Consider the following 15,698-nt stretch of genomic DNA (forward strand, 5'->3'; position numbering starts at 1 on the left):
TACATGTGGACACTTGCAACCCCAATTGACAAAAAGTTGGGATGATGTGTAAAACTTAAACAAGAACAGAATGCAATGTTCTGCATTCAACCTATATTTTAATCACAATAGAACATAAACAGCATATCAGATATTGAAAATGAGACATTTTACGGAAAATATTAGCTCATTTTCAATTTGAGGGCAGCATAAAGTTGGAACAGAGTGATGTTTACCATTGTGTACCATCCCCTCTTTTTTTTGATAACTGTCTCTAACTATCTCTGGGAAGTGAGGAGACCAGCCGTGAAGTTTAGAAGAGGAATGTTGTTGTCTGAATCAGGTCTTGGGCTTTTGTTAATGTGCTTTTTGTTTTTGTTTTTAATGATGCACCAAATGTTTTCTATTGGTCTAAGGTCTGGACTGCAGGCAGACCAGTTCAGCACCCAGACTCTTCTCCCGTGAAGCCGTGCTGTTGTGATGGATGCAGTATGTGGTTTAGCATTGTCTTGCTGAAATATGCAAGTCCTTCCCTGAAAGAGACGTTGTCCTGATGGGAGCATATGTTGCTCTAAAACCTCTATGTACTTTTCAGCATCGATGGAGCCTTTCCAGATGTGTAAGCTGCCCACACCATAGGTACTAATGCCCCCTATACCATCACAGATGCAGGCTTTTGAACTGTATGCTGATAACAAGCTGGATAGTCTTTTTCCTTTTTAGTCTGCAGGACACGCCTTCCATGGTTTCCAAAAACAATTAACATTTTTGATTCATCTGACCATAGAACAGTTTTCCATTTTGCCTCAGACCATTTTAAATGAGCTTTGGCCCAGAGAACAGGGCAGCATTTCTGGATCGTGTTCACATATGGCTTCTTCTTTGCATTATACAGCTTCAACTTACATTTGTGGATTGCAGAGTGAATTGTGCTCACAGACATTGATTGCTGGAAGTGTCCAGTAGAGAATCCTGCCCGTTTTTATTGCAGTGCCGCCTGGGGGCCCAAAGATCACATGCATCCAGTTTTAACCTCCGGCCTTGTCCCTTTGCACAGTGATTTCTCCTGATTCTGTGAATATTTTATGATATTAGATACTGTAGATGGTAGGAGATTGGTGAACCTCTGCCCACGTTTACATTTGAGAGCCTCTGCCTCTCTGAAATGCTCCTTTTTTGTATCCAGTCATGTTACTGACCTGTTGTCAATTAACCTAATTAGTTGTAAAATGCTCCTCCCATTTGTTTTTTTTTTTTCTGTGCAGCAATTACTTTTCCAGCCTTTTGTTTTCCCTGTTCAGGCTTTTTTGAGATGTGTTGCTGCCATCAAAATCAAAATGAGCAAATATTTTCCATGAAATGAAAACTTTTTTTCGAATTGGGGTTCTATACTCAGATTTGCTTTGCAGGGTAGTCGTGAACTGAATACAGTGGAATCACATTATTGCTGATGTATGGTTTTCGCTTGGAGCAGTGCGGGGCTACTTCCTCACACCAGCTTTATCAAAGTGAGAGAGATGAACTAGACTGAAAAAAGTAAAATGCAAGCAGGCTTTGTCTTCATTGTTGACATTTAATCAGCCCAAGGTACTGACTCCGTTGGGAAGAAATCACTGTTCTGTCAAATGATGCCCCACCACTGCTCATATTATTTATGCTAAAAATAGCAAAAGATAGATTGTGTCACATTGGCAAGTTTGCTATAATTTTGTTTAGTGAAGGAAAAACAAAGTGGGGCTACAAATAAAATATCCACAAAACTTTTATTTCCAGGAATCATGGGTAATGGTAACACTAACCATACTGTCAAGCTGCGGGACTCACAGCAGTTAGTTTTCCCACTGCTGCAAACAACAGGATTTCAAGGCAAACACATTTATTCTCTAACGGCATCCCTTTTCTATTGCTCTAGTGCCAACCACTGAGGATGTCTCCATCTCGTCATCCATGCCCAAGACCACCACGGTTGTCACCACCACTGCTCCGTCCACTTTGAGGGGGCAGGGTGACACCACCATAGCTGGAGCCGATCCAAGGGAAGGGAGAGATCCTTTTGAGGACAACCGTGGCTCAGGTACAGCTGATCCCCCGATTCCTGAGCTGCCTCCAACACCCAGACGCTTCTGTGAGGCCACCAGGAGGAGAGCCATTGACTGGCCCCAGACCCACACTGGAACCACAGTGGAGAGGCCCTGCCCCAAAGGGACCAGAGGTAGGCCACCATCTGGTGTGACTATGCATACCGAGACACACTGATGAGGTGTAACTTTGTGGGCTCTCTTTTTGATCTCTTTCATCTTGTCCAGCAATTTTTAATCATCGTGATTAATCTGTGCTACACACTGTAGGGGGTCAAGATTCGACAGACATCATGTTTTTCCTTTTTCAGTTATTAATCAAGTATACCCACGAAAGTCTCACATTCAGCATCCAAAATAATTTAAAATGGCCCTAGCTACTACCTTACTTGTGCTTATTTAGATGGTAATGGGCTATCTCCATCAAGTGATGACCATTTTATTTCTCTTAATATATAAAGGAAGTAAAACAAAGTAGAACAAATCCTTTTTTGGAATAATTTGAGATGGTATACAAAAGGCGGCTTAACCAGTCCAGTCCAGTCCAGTTAAACTAAATTAAATTGCATTCAATAAATCCAGGCAGGACTTTAGTAGGTAAAATTCTGTGAATGTAGGAGGTCAACAGTAAGGGGGGGGGGCACTGTGCTGATGGTTATACCAGTTCAGTTAACACTGATATTCACACACCGGAATATCTCCCAAGATACCTTAATATCCCTTCACACAGACTGGCAGAACTGTCAAAATATAAATCACAGAAATTGGAGCATGAAAGCAAGAAACAGACAGTGTTGACTGCGTAGGTGATAAGGGAAAGAATCTTGAATTACATATGTTGTTGCTGCTGTCAGTGAAGCAATATTCATTAGAAGTATGCTTCTATTTTGTTTAAACAGAATTTGTATAGCATGATTATTAGTAATTAGAAGTAATTTAAATTGTTAATACTTTCAAAATGTCTGCAGGCATTGCAAACCAGATTCTTCTTTTTTTTTTGTCTCTTTTGCCATACAAATCTTATTCTTTGTGTAGTCTATATAAAGCTTTTAGCCATTTTAATTGTTTAGAAGTAGCTGCACATGCAGAACAGTTCGGTCCTTGTGCCAGAGATGAATGAATGACGGATCAGCAGGAGAAATTTTATCTGAGCAAGGTTTTGGCTTCCCTCCAACTGTTATGTTTGTTCTGTGGTACTGCAGGCATCTCCTCCTTCCTCTGCACTGTGGCAGGGACCTGGTGCTCCAAAGGGCCAGACCTCAGTAACTGCACCTCCCACTGGGTGACTCAAGTGGCCCAAAAGGTAAAACTGGAATTGTTAATTACTGAATGTAGTAGCGCAACAAGCCTGTTCCATGGTGAAAATCAAGCACTGAGTGGCACCTTTTAACCCTTTGGCTTGCTAAGTGTATTTTTTTTCTCATTCCAGCAAAGAAGTGGTCATTGCTACATATTGTGAAAATACTTGTTTTTTTATTAAAGGCTTTTGCAGTATAGTGTAGTAGCAGAAAGAAATGAGCTATCGGAAATATCAAGGGAAAATGCCAAGTTCTAGAGAATCAAAGAACCAGTTCTTCTTTCGTCTGTGACGTATCTGCTTTGATGTTCAACAGTCACGGAGGTAGAAATTGAATGAAAGACGCACAGATAACAGTGTCAGTAGCCTGAACGGACTGTACTGCCAGACAAACACACAACGGACTGCATTCAAGCAGGAGATGCTTTTGTTCTCTTCACTGGAAAAACACAATCTGAATGCAGCATGTTCAGGCAGGGTTGCTGGGGTGTTGTCAAAACGTTGGGAAACGTAGAAAAGTGACCCATTTTTTTTTTTTTTTTTGTATGGCTTAGTTTGTTGATGGTAGTTCTTTTCACCAATTGGGGGATGTCATAGTTGTAAGAAATGTCATATACCTTTGAATTACACATTAGAAGTTGGAACAGCGTGAACATTTACATCCCTCTCGGTGCTCTGGTAATTATGGTCTTTAGGACATGACATGAGCGCCGCACTAGCTTTCTCTTTGTGAAGTTAAAAGTTTAATGGGACACTTTGATTGATGCCTGTGCATTCATTGCTACATTGCCTCTTAGTGCAAAAGGTGGATTGACATTGAACTCTTGTATCCTGGCTGCAAAAGCATCATACCATGAAGATTGGTATTTATTATATACTATATAAAACTAGTATGTGGCATTTAATGGGGTCACAGCTCACTCCTGGCAGGTTAGTGGAGGATGGGTGCACCCAAAGGAATTAGAACATTTTGTCTGAAAATAACTGCTGGATTATATATAATAAGAGATTTTAATACAAAGGCTGACATTTTCTTATTCTCAGCTTCTGGTGTTATTGCCTCTGTATTACTGTTACCTTGCCTGACATGCAATCCCTGTGTTTACATTCAGCCTGCACACGGTCACTTTTTCCCTCTGAGCAAGCCATGTTGTAATGGATTGCGACTGAGGTGTATGCGGAATCCATTATTTCAGCTTCACTTTGCAGAACCATCATCCTCACTGACGCCTTCCCTGTTTCCCTCGTTGCCGTTTTTAGATTCGAACTGGTGAAAATGCTGCTAATTTAGCCAATGAGCTGGCACGCCACACACAGGGCCCTGTGTTTGCTGGAGACGTAAGCTCCTCGGTGCGCCTAATGGAGCAGCTTGTAGACATCCTGGATGCTCAGCTGCAGGAGCTCCGGCCCAGCGAGAAGGACTCAGCTGGACGCAGCTTCAACAAGGTACTGTGAAATTCCTCCCTGGCCTGTTGTGACTCTCATTAAACTTTGTCTCCCTTCTTTTTTTTTTTTTTTTTTTTTGGCCCAACGCGAGTTCAGCGTGACTCTGCACATTCATTAGCAGGGCATCTATTGACACACACGAACGTGTGCCTGCGCTCTCACATCCACACACACACCCACATTTACAGACACACACACACAGTCTCAGGTGAGGGGGATATGGAGGCATTTCTGGCCCTGAGGGGAAGCTCATTCCTCTACAGCTCCCTGCTAATTACTGGGCTTGGAAACACTGACGCACCTGGCAGTTCCACCTTAAAGGAGGTAATGGCCACGAGCCCCCTACCAACACAAAGAATAACTCTTCATTGTTGACAAGTGTGGATGTGCTCTCTCCTGGAGCTTCTGCAAGCACTAGTTGAGATAAGGGAAGGCCCAAGACGTAACTTCTTCTCAGCTACTGGCAGTCCCACGGAGAGATGAGTGACAGTTCGAAAAATTACATTGCTATTCAGACTTTGCAGACAACACTTACTCTGTAAACAAGGTTATTTGTACCAAAACGACGCCTGTCATTTGTCCCCTTGTGTTACAAATGCTACATTTCTATTACGCATTTGACGATAAGCGCTAACAAGTATCTCGCCACTGACAGTGTTGCAGGGATTTGTGCTTCACGTAAAAGAAGACATGGCGATTGGCTGGTGACAAAAAAACAAATGACCCTAACCGCAGTTTAGCAGGTTTTAACCTCTTTATCACATATCACGCACACTTCTCATCAAACCTAACCATTCTACAAACCATGCTGTTATGTTTTAGGTTTGTTTGGTGAACTGCATCTGTTATTCAAAGAGTTTATCGTGTTGCATTGATTTCTGTGTCATATGAAAATCTGTTTATAAGCAGTGGCTTAAAACGTATTTTGATCAAACCCAAAGGACGTCGAGTTACACCATTGCTGCTTGGTATCGCTATTCAACTGCAGTTTGAACTGCTTTCCTTTGAGTGTTTCCATTAACAAACGAAAGCAGGTCACTTGGAGAAATCGAGCCACTCTTGAACTCAGACACTGTTGTAACCTGGTTAATGGTTACTACCCCAAATATATTACTTATTGTAACACGCAGACGGAGTGTAGTTTTCCCCTTGTAGCACACATGTTTCAGAGACAGTGTACTGTCCAGGTATGGAGACCTGGCCTGCTGGGTCTAGTTACAGGAGCACTAGTGTTCGGGGTAGTTGGTTAGAGACCCAGTTACCTGGATGCATGGCCAAGATATTAGAATTTGTTTAACTCAGTAAATCAGATTTTTCCAATTGCCTGTCGTGTTATTGAAAACTTACTTTTCTGTTTGCATAATGTTTAAGAAATGGAGGGAGACCTTCCTGCAAATAAACCTCACAGACTGCTGACAATGTGGGGAAGTTCTACAAGTTTTTTCTGGAAGTTGAGCTTTGTGGACTGTTTCAGGGGCTTATTGCCTTGACCAATGGCTTCCCTCTACCCTAACCACTCTACCTAACCCCATCCATCTTAAGGTCCGTTTCCTGCCAAGATTAACAACTTCCGGCCAAAATCAACCTTTCAGCATCTTTTTCTGCGACTAGGTTCTCTTGAAGAAAACAGGGTTACTGCAGAAAGCCAACTCTATAAAGTTATAGGCATGGTGGCTAACAAGGATTTCGCTTACAATGAAAGGAAACTACATCTGAAAATATTAATCTCTATTGTATTGTACAAATGATCTGTATTCATGAAGCTAAACTCAACAACACTGGTCTGGTTCTTTAAGTTTCATGCAGCTTTTCCGCCACAAATCAAGTAAACTGTGGAATCCATGAGAGTTATATTGGCTGCACTGATGATACATTTTAATGTTTTTCTCTTTTGAGGTATTCGCGATCTGGTTTTAATGTGGATACAAAGAACATTTAATTTTTTTGTTTTTCAGTTCTGTGCGAGAACCGCAGTATATGATTTTCTCTGGTTTGACTCAATTAGGAGGAGAAAGAGACTTATTTAATGCCAAGAGTACAACAAAAGGGGCTTATAAAAATTTGGTGCTATATTATACTCTCTATGCCATAAAATACAAATGACCTCATCCCACATTGTTTATCTTCTCAATGTATTTTAAAGCATCACTAATGGAGAGCATCAGAATCTGGTCTCAGCATTTTTTCCTCCACTCTGCTCTGCTTTTCTCATCTCCTTCCCTCACTATTTTATGATCCATATTCAGACACAGTTTGCCTGAAAAGGCATTCAGAGCCTAATTTTAAGGCTTGTGGCTCACAGACCTGTACCTTTGCTCCTTTTCGTTAATTCTCTAACGTATGGTAAGTGGCTTGATTTAATGACTGCTGTTTTCTTACCACCCTTTTTTCCAATTTGTCTCTTGTGCTTGATCCTCTTGTTGTATGGAAAAGCTTCAAAAAAGAGAGAAGACATGCAGAGCGTACATGAAGGTATCACTGCCAGGCTTTCCATGTTGCTTTTTATTCCAGTCCCCGATGTCTGATCAGCAGCATGCAGCCCTGTCTGTCTTCAGTGTCCTTCATTGTCTCGTTACACTATGTGCCTGGTGACCTGCTTGTACAAGCTGTGACTGCTACCTCATCTGACTCATCTGTCTGTTTTCCTGTCATTCTGTCCATCTTAAGACGCCAACATCAATATCACCCCGTCTTTGTCCTGTTGTCCTCCTGTCTATAAGCTATCACTTGTACATCTTTCATTTTTCTCTTCCCTCCTTCTCTTCCTCACCCACTCTTTCTATCTCTCTGTCTCTCTTGTCGCCTCTTTATACGTTGTCTGAATAATTGCCTTCCCACGGTCGTAATTGCACCTCCCTGTCAGCCAGAAGTGTGATCAAAGTGGCAGTGTGCTCAATTTTTCTCTTGCTTACATTGTACAATTTCTAGTCTCCCTTGTCCCCTTGGTCAGAAAAACTCCTCTCCTGTTGTAGTTGGGTTTCATTTGTGGTATTAATTTCTTATTCATTATTATGTTTGTGTTCAATTCAGATTTTTCAGTCTTTTCCTCAAGACATTTTCATCCTAAGTTTATTTCCTCGAATGGGTTTCTGCTGAAAGACAAGGGCATGGTGTAAGCACTCCTGAGGAGATGCCTTGCATGGAATGAAACGAAAGATCAGATGTTGTGTTTCTCTTTGGCTCATGGGACCTCCCTGTAAGTTTGGGTTGTTTTTACTTGACGTCTCAGTTTACTATGAGAAAATGCTGATGCACTTCCCTCAGCTGATTTCCAAACATTTTTAAGGCCATGCAAGCAGTGTGGCTTCACAAATTGCACTGGAGGTTATTTAGTTAGTAGATGGCTCATAACTTTGTTTCACCCTGAATTATCATTACAAAAACTCGATGGATCGATTTGAAAACTGGTACAGAAGAAGATCCCCAATGACTGAAAAACCTTGGCTCTGTTCTCTTAATTCCCCTTTATTCTTTTTTGTTTGTTTAGTTTTTTTAGCACCCATTATGTTTTATCACATTGTAGTCAATTGGCACCGTGATGAATTTGTTATTAGTAGTTTGTGTTTGCATTGAACCCTTTGATACTTTGATACTAATTAGATTTTATTATTGTCTAAATCTGCCATAGATTGACCCTTTTTTTTAACGTGTATTTATGTTTGTTTGCGATGCACAGCACATATGATATCCTTCTAATGTGTGACTCACAATAATAAAAATATATGTATCTCACATTTGATAAGATTTGACTGAGCAAGTTCAGAGATGTTCACGTTAAAGCCCCATTTGACCCAAAGGAGTTTCCCCAGGGCCAGGAACCTTTTGTGAAACTTAGTTCCTCTACTTGCTTTACCGCTAATTTAGTTCTAGGCAGTAGTTGTACCCCCTAAAAAGTCCCCAGTCTGTGGGTTGTACTCGCTGAAGGTTTAGGGACTTTCAGGGTGATGCCTGTAATGCCGCAGGATGTAGCCAGTTCATTTGATACCATTCCACATTTTACACTTGGAGTGTTGGTTCATTTTGGTCCTATAAATTATAGATAATTTGGATAAAGTACAGATAGTAATCAGTAAGAGTCAGGAGTGGAGTTACTTGGGACATAGGGTGGGGGGTACTTTGTTTAGTCTTATGGATATGTAAGTTACAATGCACTGGATGGACCTTTACCCCTGGGGAGGTTTGTGAACATTTGTCCCTGGTAAAGGAAAGTGCCAAGAGGTTTTTGGTCAAAAAGTTGCCCTCATGGCTGTAAAAGTGGGATAAATAAATAAATCAACCATCAGATCAATTTGATCAGTACAACAGCAAGTGCACTCTCACATAGTTGCTAGTTCGGTTACTTGTTGTCCGTTATCTTCTGCTGAAGTCAGCTCTGTCAAGTACCCAGTAGGCTCCCCCCGGTAGCACCCCCTGTGATTTGTAAAGGAACGTCTACCCAGGCAAGTATTAAAGAAGATTCAATCAGAACACACACTCTGTCTGTGTTAGACAAATTAGAGACAGCCAACTTTTTCCCCCTTTTGTATTTGATGGGTCCTTTGAGGATTGCTCACCGGGGGGGGGGAGAGAGAGACCATTTGTGTCTGTCTGGTTGTAATGGCTCCGACCCTGTAATCGCCACTACTCTCCCCTGCACACGCACGCGCGCGCACACACACACACACACACACACACACACTTGACTGCCATCACAGTCACAGCTCGCAAGCTTCCAGTTGCCTGCAAGGTCGGGACCACAGAGATTGATTTCTGTGCTCGAGCCCGAGATATAACGACACACTGAGAGCGCTGTGTCTGGATACAGTCATCATCGCTGTGGTTAATATGAGCTCTGTGGTTAAATGTTGCGGTTAATCATATATTGGTGCAGACATTGGTTGATCCCCTTTCTTGTTATTCCAGCCAAATGGATAATCCTGTCTGTGGTCAATTAGTGTTTTGGATAATCACAGCTGTGACTAATTGGTATAGTGTGCAGGGGCTTGTTGTGGCTAATTACCGTTATTGTGGTGGGCCTCGCTGTGGTTAATGGCACCTGTGGTTACATTGTCACTCTGCGTTATCACACCAAAGGCTGCTCTAGAGCCTCAATCTTTGACAAGTGTCTGTTTTTAGTGGGGATTTAGAACATTTGCAACATTGTGACTGGGTTTTGCCAGGCAGGAGACATGAACTTTCCCTGACAGGGCCATAGGAAACTCTTGTTTTATCAACATATGATACTTGTGTGGGTTTAGTGGAATGTTTTACTTACTTACTGCTTATCAGAAAGCAGGAAATGAAAGGATTGCCATTGCAAAACAAGCACAAATTTTCCCAGACTGCCACTCTGGACATGGGTTTCCTAATGATGCCCCACTTCAACCAGAAGAATACTATTCAAGGCCATAGTGGGCAAATCCTGTTGTGGAAATAAGCCTATTCATGATGGAGATAATTGTTCTATTGGAAAATAGCTGCTTCGACCCAAGAATGGAGAATGCAGCAGTTTCTTTTTTCCTTCAATCATTTTTACATTATTCAGCTAGGAAATTGGTCCAAAAGAGGCCTCCTCAAACTATTTTCATAAACACAATATAAAAAGAAAAAAAAAACTAATTTTTTTTTTTTTTTTAATCATCATTTTTATTTTAGTTACCCGTGACTATTTTGGACCTCACCTTCAGCTAGAGTGAACTTGATATTTCAGTTGTAGTCTTTGCTGCTGCTGCTGCTGTCACTCTTGGCCATGCATGTCCTTTTTATCATTTGCTGCCCAGTCCCCGCTCTTTGTTAAACAGAAGTTACGATGGGAGGAAACGGCAAGCTGACATTTTACTTGTCTCCATGGATACAGGCAATTGTGGACACTGTTGACAACCTCCTGAGGCCGGAAGCTCTGAAATCATGGAAAGACATGAATTCCACCGAACAAACCCATGCCGCCACAATGCTACTGGATACTCTGGAGGAAGGGGCGTTCGTCCTTGCAGAAAACCTGATTGAGCCAGCGATTGTAAAAGTACCTGCAGAGAATATCAGTAAGTTGCTTTCAAGTCTCTATAAACAGATAAACATGTACACGTCTGTACCCAGTGTTCTTTTTGGCTCTGCACCAGGCTTAGTGGTAATGTTCTCTACCACCTATTCTTCAACAAGAATATCATGTGTAAAAATGGCTAATGTCACAATAAAAGATTTGTCTTTTAAAAAAAAAAAAAATAGCACGAGCTCATAGCCAGTTTATTAGCAACATGCTCTTCTTCATTTGAGTCATCCTTGTGCAGTGAACTGTCGTATTTCTACTCGTAGCTTTTTGTTGCTATGATTATGGTCTTCCACTCACCCCCTTTTGTCTTATACCTCATTGATTTTTAATCTTTTTTCTTGCATAGTAAAGTCACCTCATTGAAAGAGTGCTACAAGATGAACTGTCCAGACCTGTGGGGGGAAAACAAAGAAACCCACTGAATGGCATTGTTCTATTCATACAGCACTCTATCTGCTCTCAGCAAGCCTTTCCCATTAACTGGTAGTTGGCTAAGCCGATAAGGACTAGTTGCTCCTTCTCAACCAAAAGTACTGATTAACACGTTGTGTAATATGCAGTATATTGGATAATTAATCACTACATTAAGGAATAATTGTTGTGCTTGTCAAGCGCTTGCTTATTTGTGAAAAAGAGATAATATTCGAGTGGAGAAACACAAATACACTCATATGAGGAAAGAAACAACCTGAGACCTGTCAGCTCACCTGACGTCCACTGAGATTCAGCTGAAAGTTGAACGAGTGAAAATTATTGTCGTTCCTAATTAGCAGTTTCTTGAAGCACAAATGCCACCTCGAGGCGCGTTTCAAGGGCACGACTGAGGAAAAGGAAGAGCGAGACGGCAAAGACTGAGCTAAAAACTCGGTGGAAGGGGGGGGGAGAGCAACCAGAGAACAATTCCTCATCTCCGTCTGTCAGAAGCTGTCTATCTGAGGAAGCGAGGCCGTTTCTGACGGGAGTTAGTGTGCTGATACGTGTGTCCTCCTGACCCTTCAGTAATTTCACACATCAAAGGGAGCACCACCCAGCAGCTGGCATACCGGAGAGAGGGGCTGCAGGAATTTGGAGGATTTTCAGAGATTTGCTCGTCGAGCCCAGAGTTATCAGAACCCACAGGGGAAAAAAGTAAAAGTAAAAGGTCAATGATATTTTTGATCCTATGAATATTTGACATTCATGCTGCAGTAGGCTGTGTGCTTGCATTTGCTCAGCCTCTATCGCCGACCTTGTTGTTATTTTTTCTTTCGCTCTTGCCTCCGAGGCTTTCACAATGCCAACCAACAGCTTAGTGACATGGTTTTTAAGTAAATGACAGGGCCTTGCCAATAAGATTGGATTCTGTTACTGGTACAATGAACCTCAATTCTTCACACACATCCCACCGGGCCCTGATGTTAGGGCTCTATTAAAACACCACGCACTGCTTTTAAAATGTTGCCTGTGAGTAATACATTTGTCCCCATTTCCCCTCACCTCCTGCCTCTCTCAGTGTTGGAAGTGTACGTGTTGAGCACTGATGGTCAAGTGCAAGACTTCAGGTTTCCGCAGTCGAGCAAGGGTGGAGCATCTCTTCAGCTTTCCTCCAACACGGTCAAAGTCAACAGCAAAAATGGTGAGAGCCTCAATACCATTGCAATAATAGTTTAGTTTAGACTTTTTTTAAAACCTTTTTTGACAGCTTGTGTTATTGATCCTGATGATGTGAAATGTGCTGAAAAACATGTTAGTTCTCTTTCAAGCAGTGAGTCGGCGGCAGTTTACTTCCCTAATAAATACACGTTTACTTATATGCTGACAGAGAGATGATTGGTACCACTCGTATACCTGTACTATACAACTAAAGGTGAGAAGTGACTAGCTTAGCTTAATATAAAGACCAGACGATAGGCTCCCACCTCTAAGTTATATATGCAGTGCGTTTGTTTTACTTCTACGTCGTGAACAATATAAAAACAGTTTTGTTTTGTTTTTTGTGTGCATGTTATGTGTTACTACCCATTTCTTGGTGAACAGTGATTTCTAAAAAAAAATATGATGTCTTAGAGGAGAGATGTGTGATTCATAATTAAAAGTCGTTCAAATACACACGTCACTAAAATGAAATTAGTGTCAACATCAAATTTTGCCGGAAAAATAACAGCAGTGCACCTTTGTTATGCTCCTATTTATATTACTACATGCAGATTTCAACACTGAAATCTGCACAACTCCTCACACTAGATGGATGCTTGTATGTCTGATGGTTTTATTATTGCAGGTGTGGCCAAGCTGGTATTTGTGCTCTACAAACACCTGGGTCAGTTCCTCAGCACGGAGAATGCCACACTGAGGGGAATGGGGGATCTAAACAAACGCAACCTGTCCCTCACAGTCAACTCGCACATCCTTTCAGCCTCTATTACCAAGGAGTCCAGCCGTGTGTTTGTGGCTGACCCCGTGATCTTCACACTGGAACACCTGGATGTAAGCCTCCTCCCAAGACTCCCCCAGACACACTATAAGAGCTTGGCTGTCAAAAATAGTGAAACTGCTGCACAGCCTCTTACAGCGAAGGGCAAACGCAGTCCTGTCATTTGTTGTTATTGTAGAAACCGCTAGAGAAATTTATGTAACATCTATGTTATGATATGCTATGATCATTTATCATGGGCTGGTTAGCACTAATGTAGACTAGACAAACTATAGAAATACTACAAATCAGGCTGCTCGTGTCATGTTTTGCCTTGTTCTTTGAAATTGCCTTCTTACGTTTTAACATATTAAGATTCAGTTTTTTCTTTTTTCATTTTAATCTCTTTCATCCATTTGTTTTCCCCAAAATCTATTCCATTTCCAGAATTTCTATTGTACTGACACTAATTGGCAAAATAAGAACAATCACAGTCTATACACCAAATATACTCATAAACTCTGACTTGAGGTTGGAAAGATGTGTATATGTGTTTGTGTACATATGCATATTGCATATTACATGGTCATTCACGATTCATCTCCTTGGTTGTCTGTGTGTTTGTGTTTTGTAGAAAGAGCACTACTACAATCCCAACTGTTCCTTCTGGAATTACTCAGAGCGAAGCATGATGGGATATTGGTCCACTCAGGGCTGTAAACTGCTGGAAACTAACAAGAGCCACACCACTTGCTCCTGCAGTCACTTGACCAACTTTGCCATCCTCATGGCTCATCGGGGGAATGTGGTAAGTGGCCCTCGCCTTGCACGTCGCAGGAATTTATTTTTTCCGTCTCAGTTAGTTGTTCCTCTTTCGTCTCGCTGATAGATTTGTGCGCACATGAGCAATGAGCAAGACTGACATTTCAGTGGAGATAATTAGATTATCGCTGGAGGAGAAGGTAGGGTTGGGGGAGGGATGGGGTGGTGGAGCAAAGGAAGCAACCTGTCTCTTTAAAAGAGCGAGATTGTGGATCAGGATAGGAAGTGCTGTACCACTGTCAGGAGTAATTATATTTTACCTATGGTCTGTGTCTAATATTCCTGTAGGCATATGTCCTTAAGACTCATGGGAATCAGTATAACCTAGCTTCAGCTTGTGTTTTCACCACTCTTGAAGTGGTGCAGAGCCATTTGGTCACAAAATGCAATTACAAACCAATTACATGATAAATAGCATGTGCAGCAAGGACCGAGCCAGGAATAAAAGTACAGGATAAGTTTGTGGTTTGTTTAATAATATGTCCTAACTCATGAACTCTGTCCCTGTCATCTGTCTTAACCTCAACCTTAACCACAGCTTGAAACCAGAGCCCTGAGGTTCGGCTTATCCTCACACCAATTCCCCACACATCACCTAAACTGCAACTCCTGCCCTCAATAAAATTACAAATATCACAGACGCAATTGCCTCACTTTCGGGCCACCACGTCCTTGAGTAATACTTTGTATGGTCAAGTGTGCTATTTTCACGTTTGCTTGGTGCCAATCTTGGAACACCGTCAGTTTTAGATCTTCTGAAACACAGCATGATTTGACCTCAGAAACAGAACCCACATGTGGACATCACATCCCATGGTCACGGTTTTCTGTGGCAGCCTTTCAACTGATGTCACTTTCTGCAACGGGCGCCACATAATGTTATCCAAGCATGTTCACCAGGACAGATGTCATCAGGTACAATTAGGATAAAGGAAGGCTTCAGTTTTTCGTCTCTTAATTTATTAGCCATGTGCCCAAATCTTAAAAAATGTGGTCTCTTTATGCACAATTCTTTCTTTTTGTTGCAATCCTTCCACTGCAACTCAATGGAGGATTATATACTGTTCTTCATTTAACTTACTCAGACTGCTCAAATTGCATTTTATTTATTTGTACACAATACGGTGAAATATGGATTTTACCTTATCATTTATATTTCTAATAGCTACGCTGGACAGGGGAGCTAGTGACAACTAGCCATGTGGACCCTTGGCTATTGTGAAGCTATTTTTTAATCATTTAACCGCTGAAAAATTAACATTTTCTACAAGCATTATTTGCTTACGTGCCACCAATCATTATGACAAGTGTGGAGTTGAAGGTCAGTCCATGCTGTCTGTCTCTCTGTAGGGGGAGGGGAGCGTCCATGAGCTTCTTCTCACTGTCATCACCAGGATGGGTATCGCCGTGTCTCTCGTCTGCCTCGCCATCAGCCTCTTCACCTTCTGTTTCTTCCGAGGTCTGCAAAGTGACCGCAACACCATTCACAAAAACCTCTGCCTCAACCTCTTCATTGGCGAGCTCGTCTTCCTCGTAGGCATTAACATGACGGAAACTAAGGTACGGTGGAAATCTTGCTGCAGAGGGTTTAAACTTTAAACTGCTGATGACCGGTCTTATCTGCGATGATTAACTTTGAAACGCTTGAATTCTTTC

General features: G+C 41.7%; 1 protein-coding gene across 13 annotated transcripts in view; it reads left to right on the forward strand.

Annotated features, from left to right (window-relative positions):
- Positions 1-15,698, forward strand: part of LOC137098197 (adhesion G protein-coupled receptor L2-like) — a 125,003-nt gene that overhangs the window by 93,850 nt on the left and 15,455 nt on the right. For 11 of the 13 annotated variants that reach the window (XR_010910584.1, XM_067474166.1, XM_067474177.1 and 8 more), the window contains 9 exons: positions 1,892-2,191; positions 3,260-3,360; positions 4,615-4,800; positions 7,234-7,272; positions 10,637-10,820; positions 12,321-12,443; positions 13,089-13,294; positions 13,855-14,028; positions 15,393-15,602. Coding sequence is in view for 12 of the 13 variants with exons in the window: in XM_067474166.1 (XP_067330267.1) it covers positions 1,892-2,191; positions 3,260-3,360; positions 4,615-4,800; positions 7,234-7,272; positions 10,637-10,820; positions 12,321-12,443; positions 13,089-13,294; positions 13,855-14,028; positions 15,393-15,602 (1,523 nt within the window). In the remaining variant the exon portion in view is untranslated. The remainder of the gene's footprint in view (positions 1-1,891; positions 2,192-3,259; positions 3,361-4,614; positions 4,801-7,233; positions 7,273-10,636; positions 10,821-12,320; positions 12,444-13,088; positions 13,295-13,854; positions 14,029-15,392; positions 15,603-15,698) is intronic. The other 2 variants (XM_067474170.1, XM_067474168.1) reach the window with 1 other exon arrangement.

The sequence above is a fragment of the Channa argus genome, chromosome 14 (genome assembly GCF_033026475.1).
Source record: "Channa argus isolate prfri chromosome 14, Channa argus male v1.0, whole genome shotgun sequence".
NCBI classification, from domain to species: Eukaryota; Metazoa; Chordata; class Actinopteri; order Anabantiformes; family Channidae; genus Channa; species Channa argus.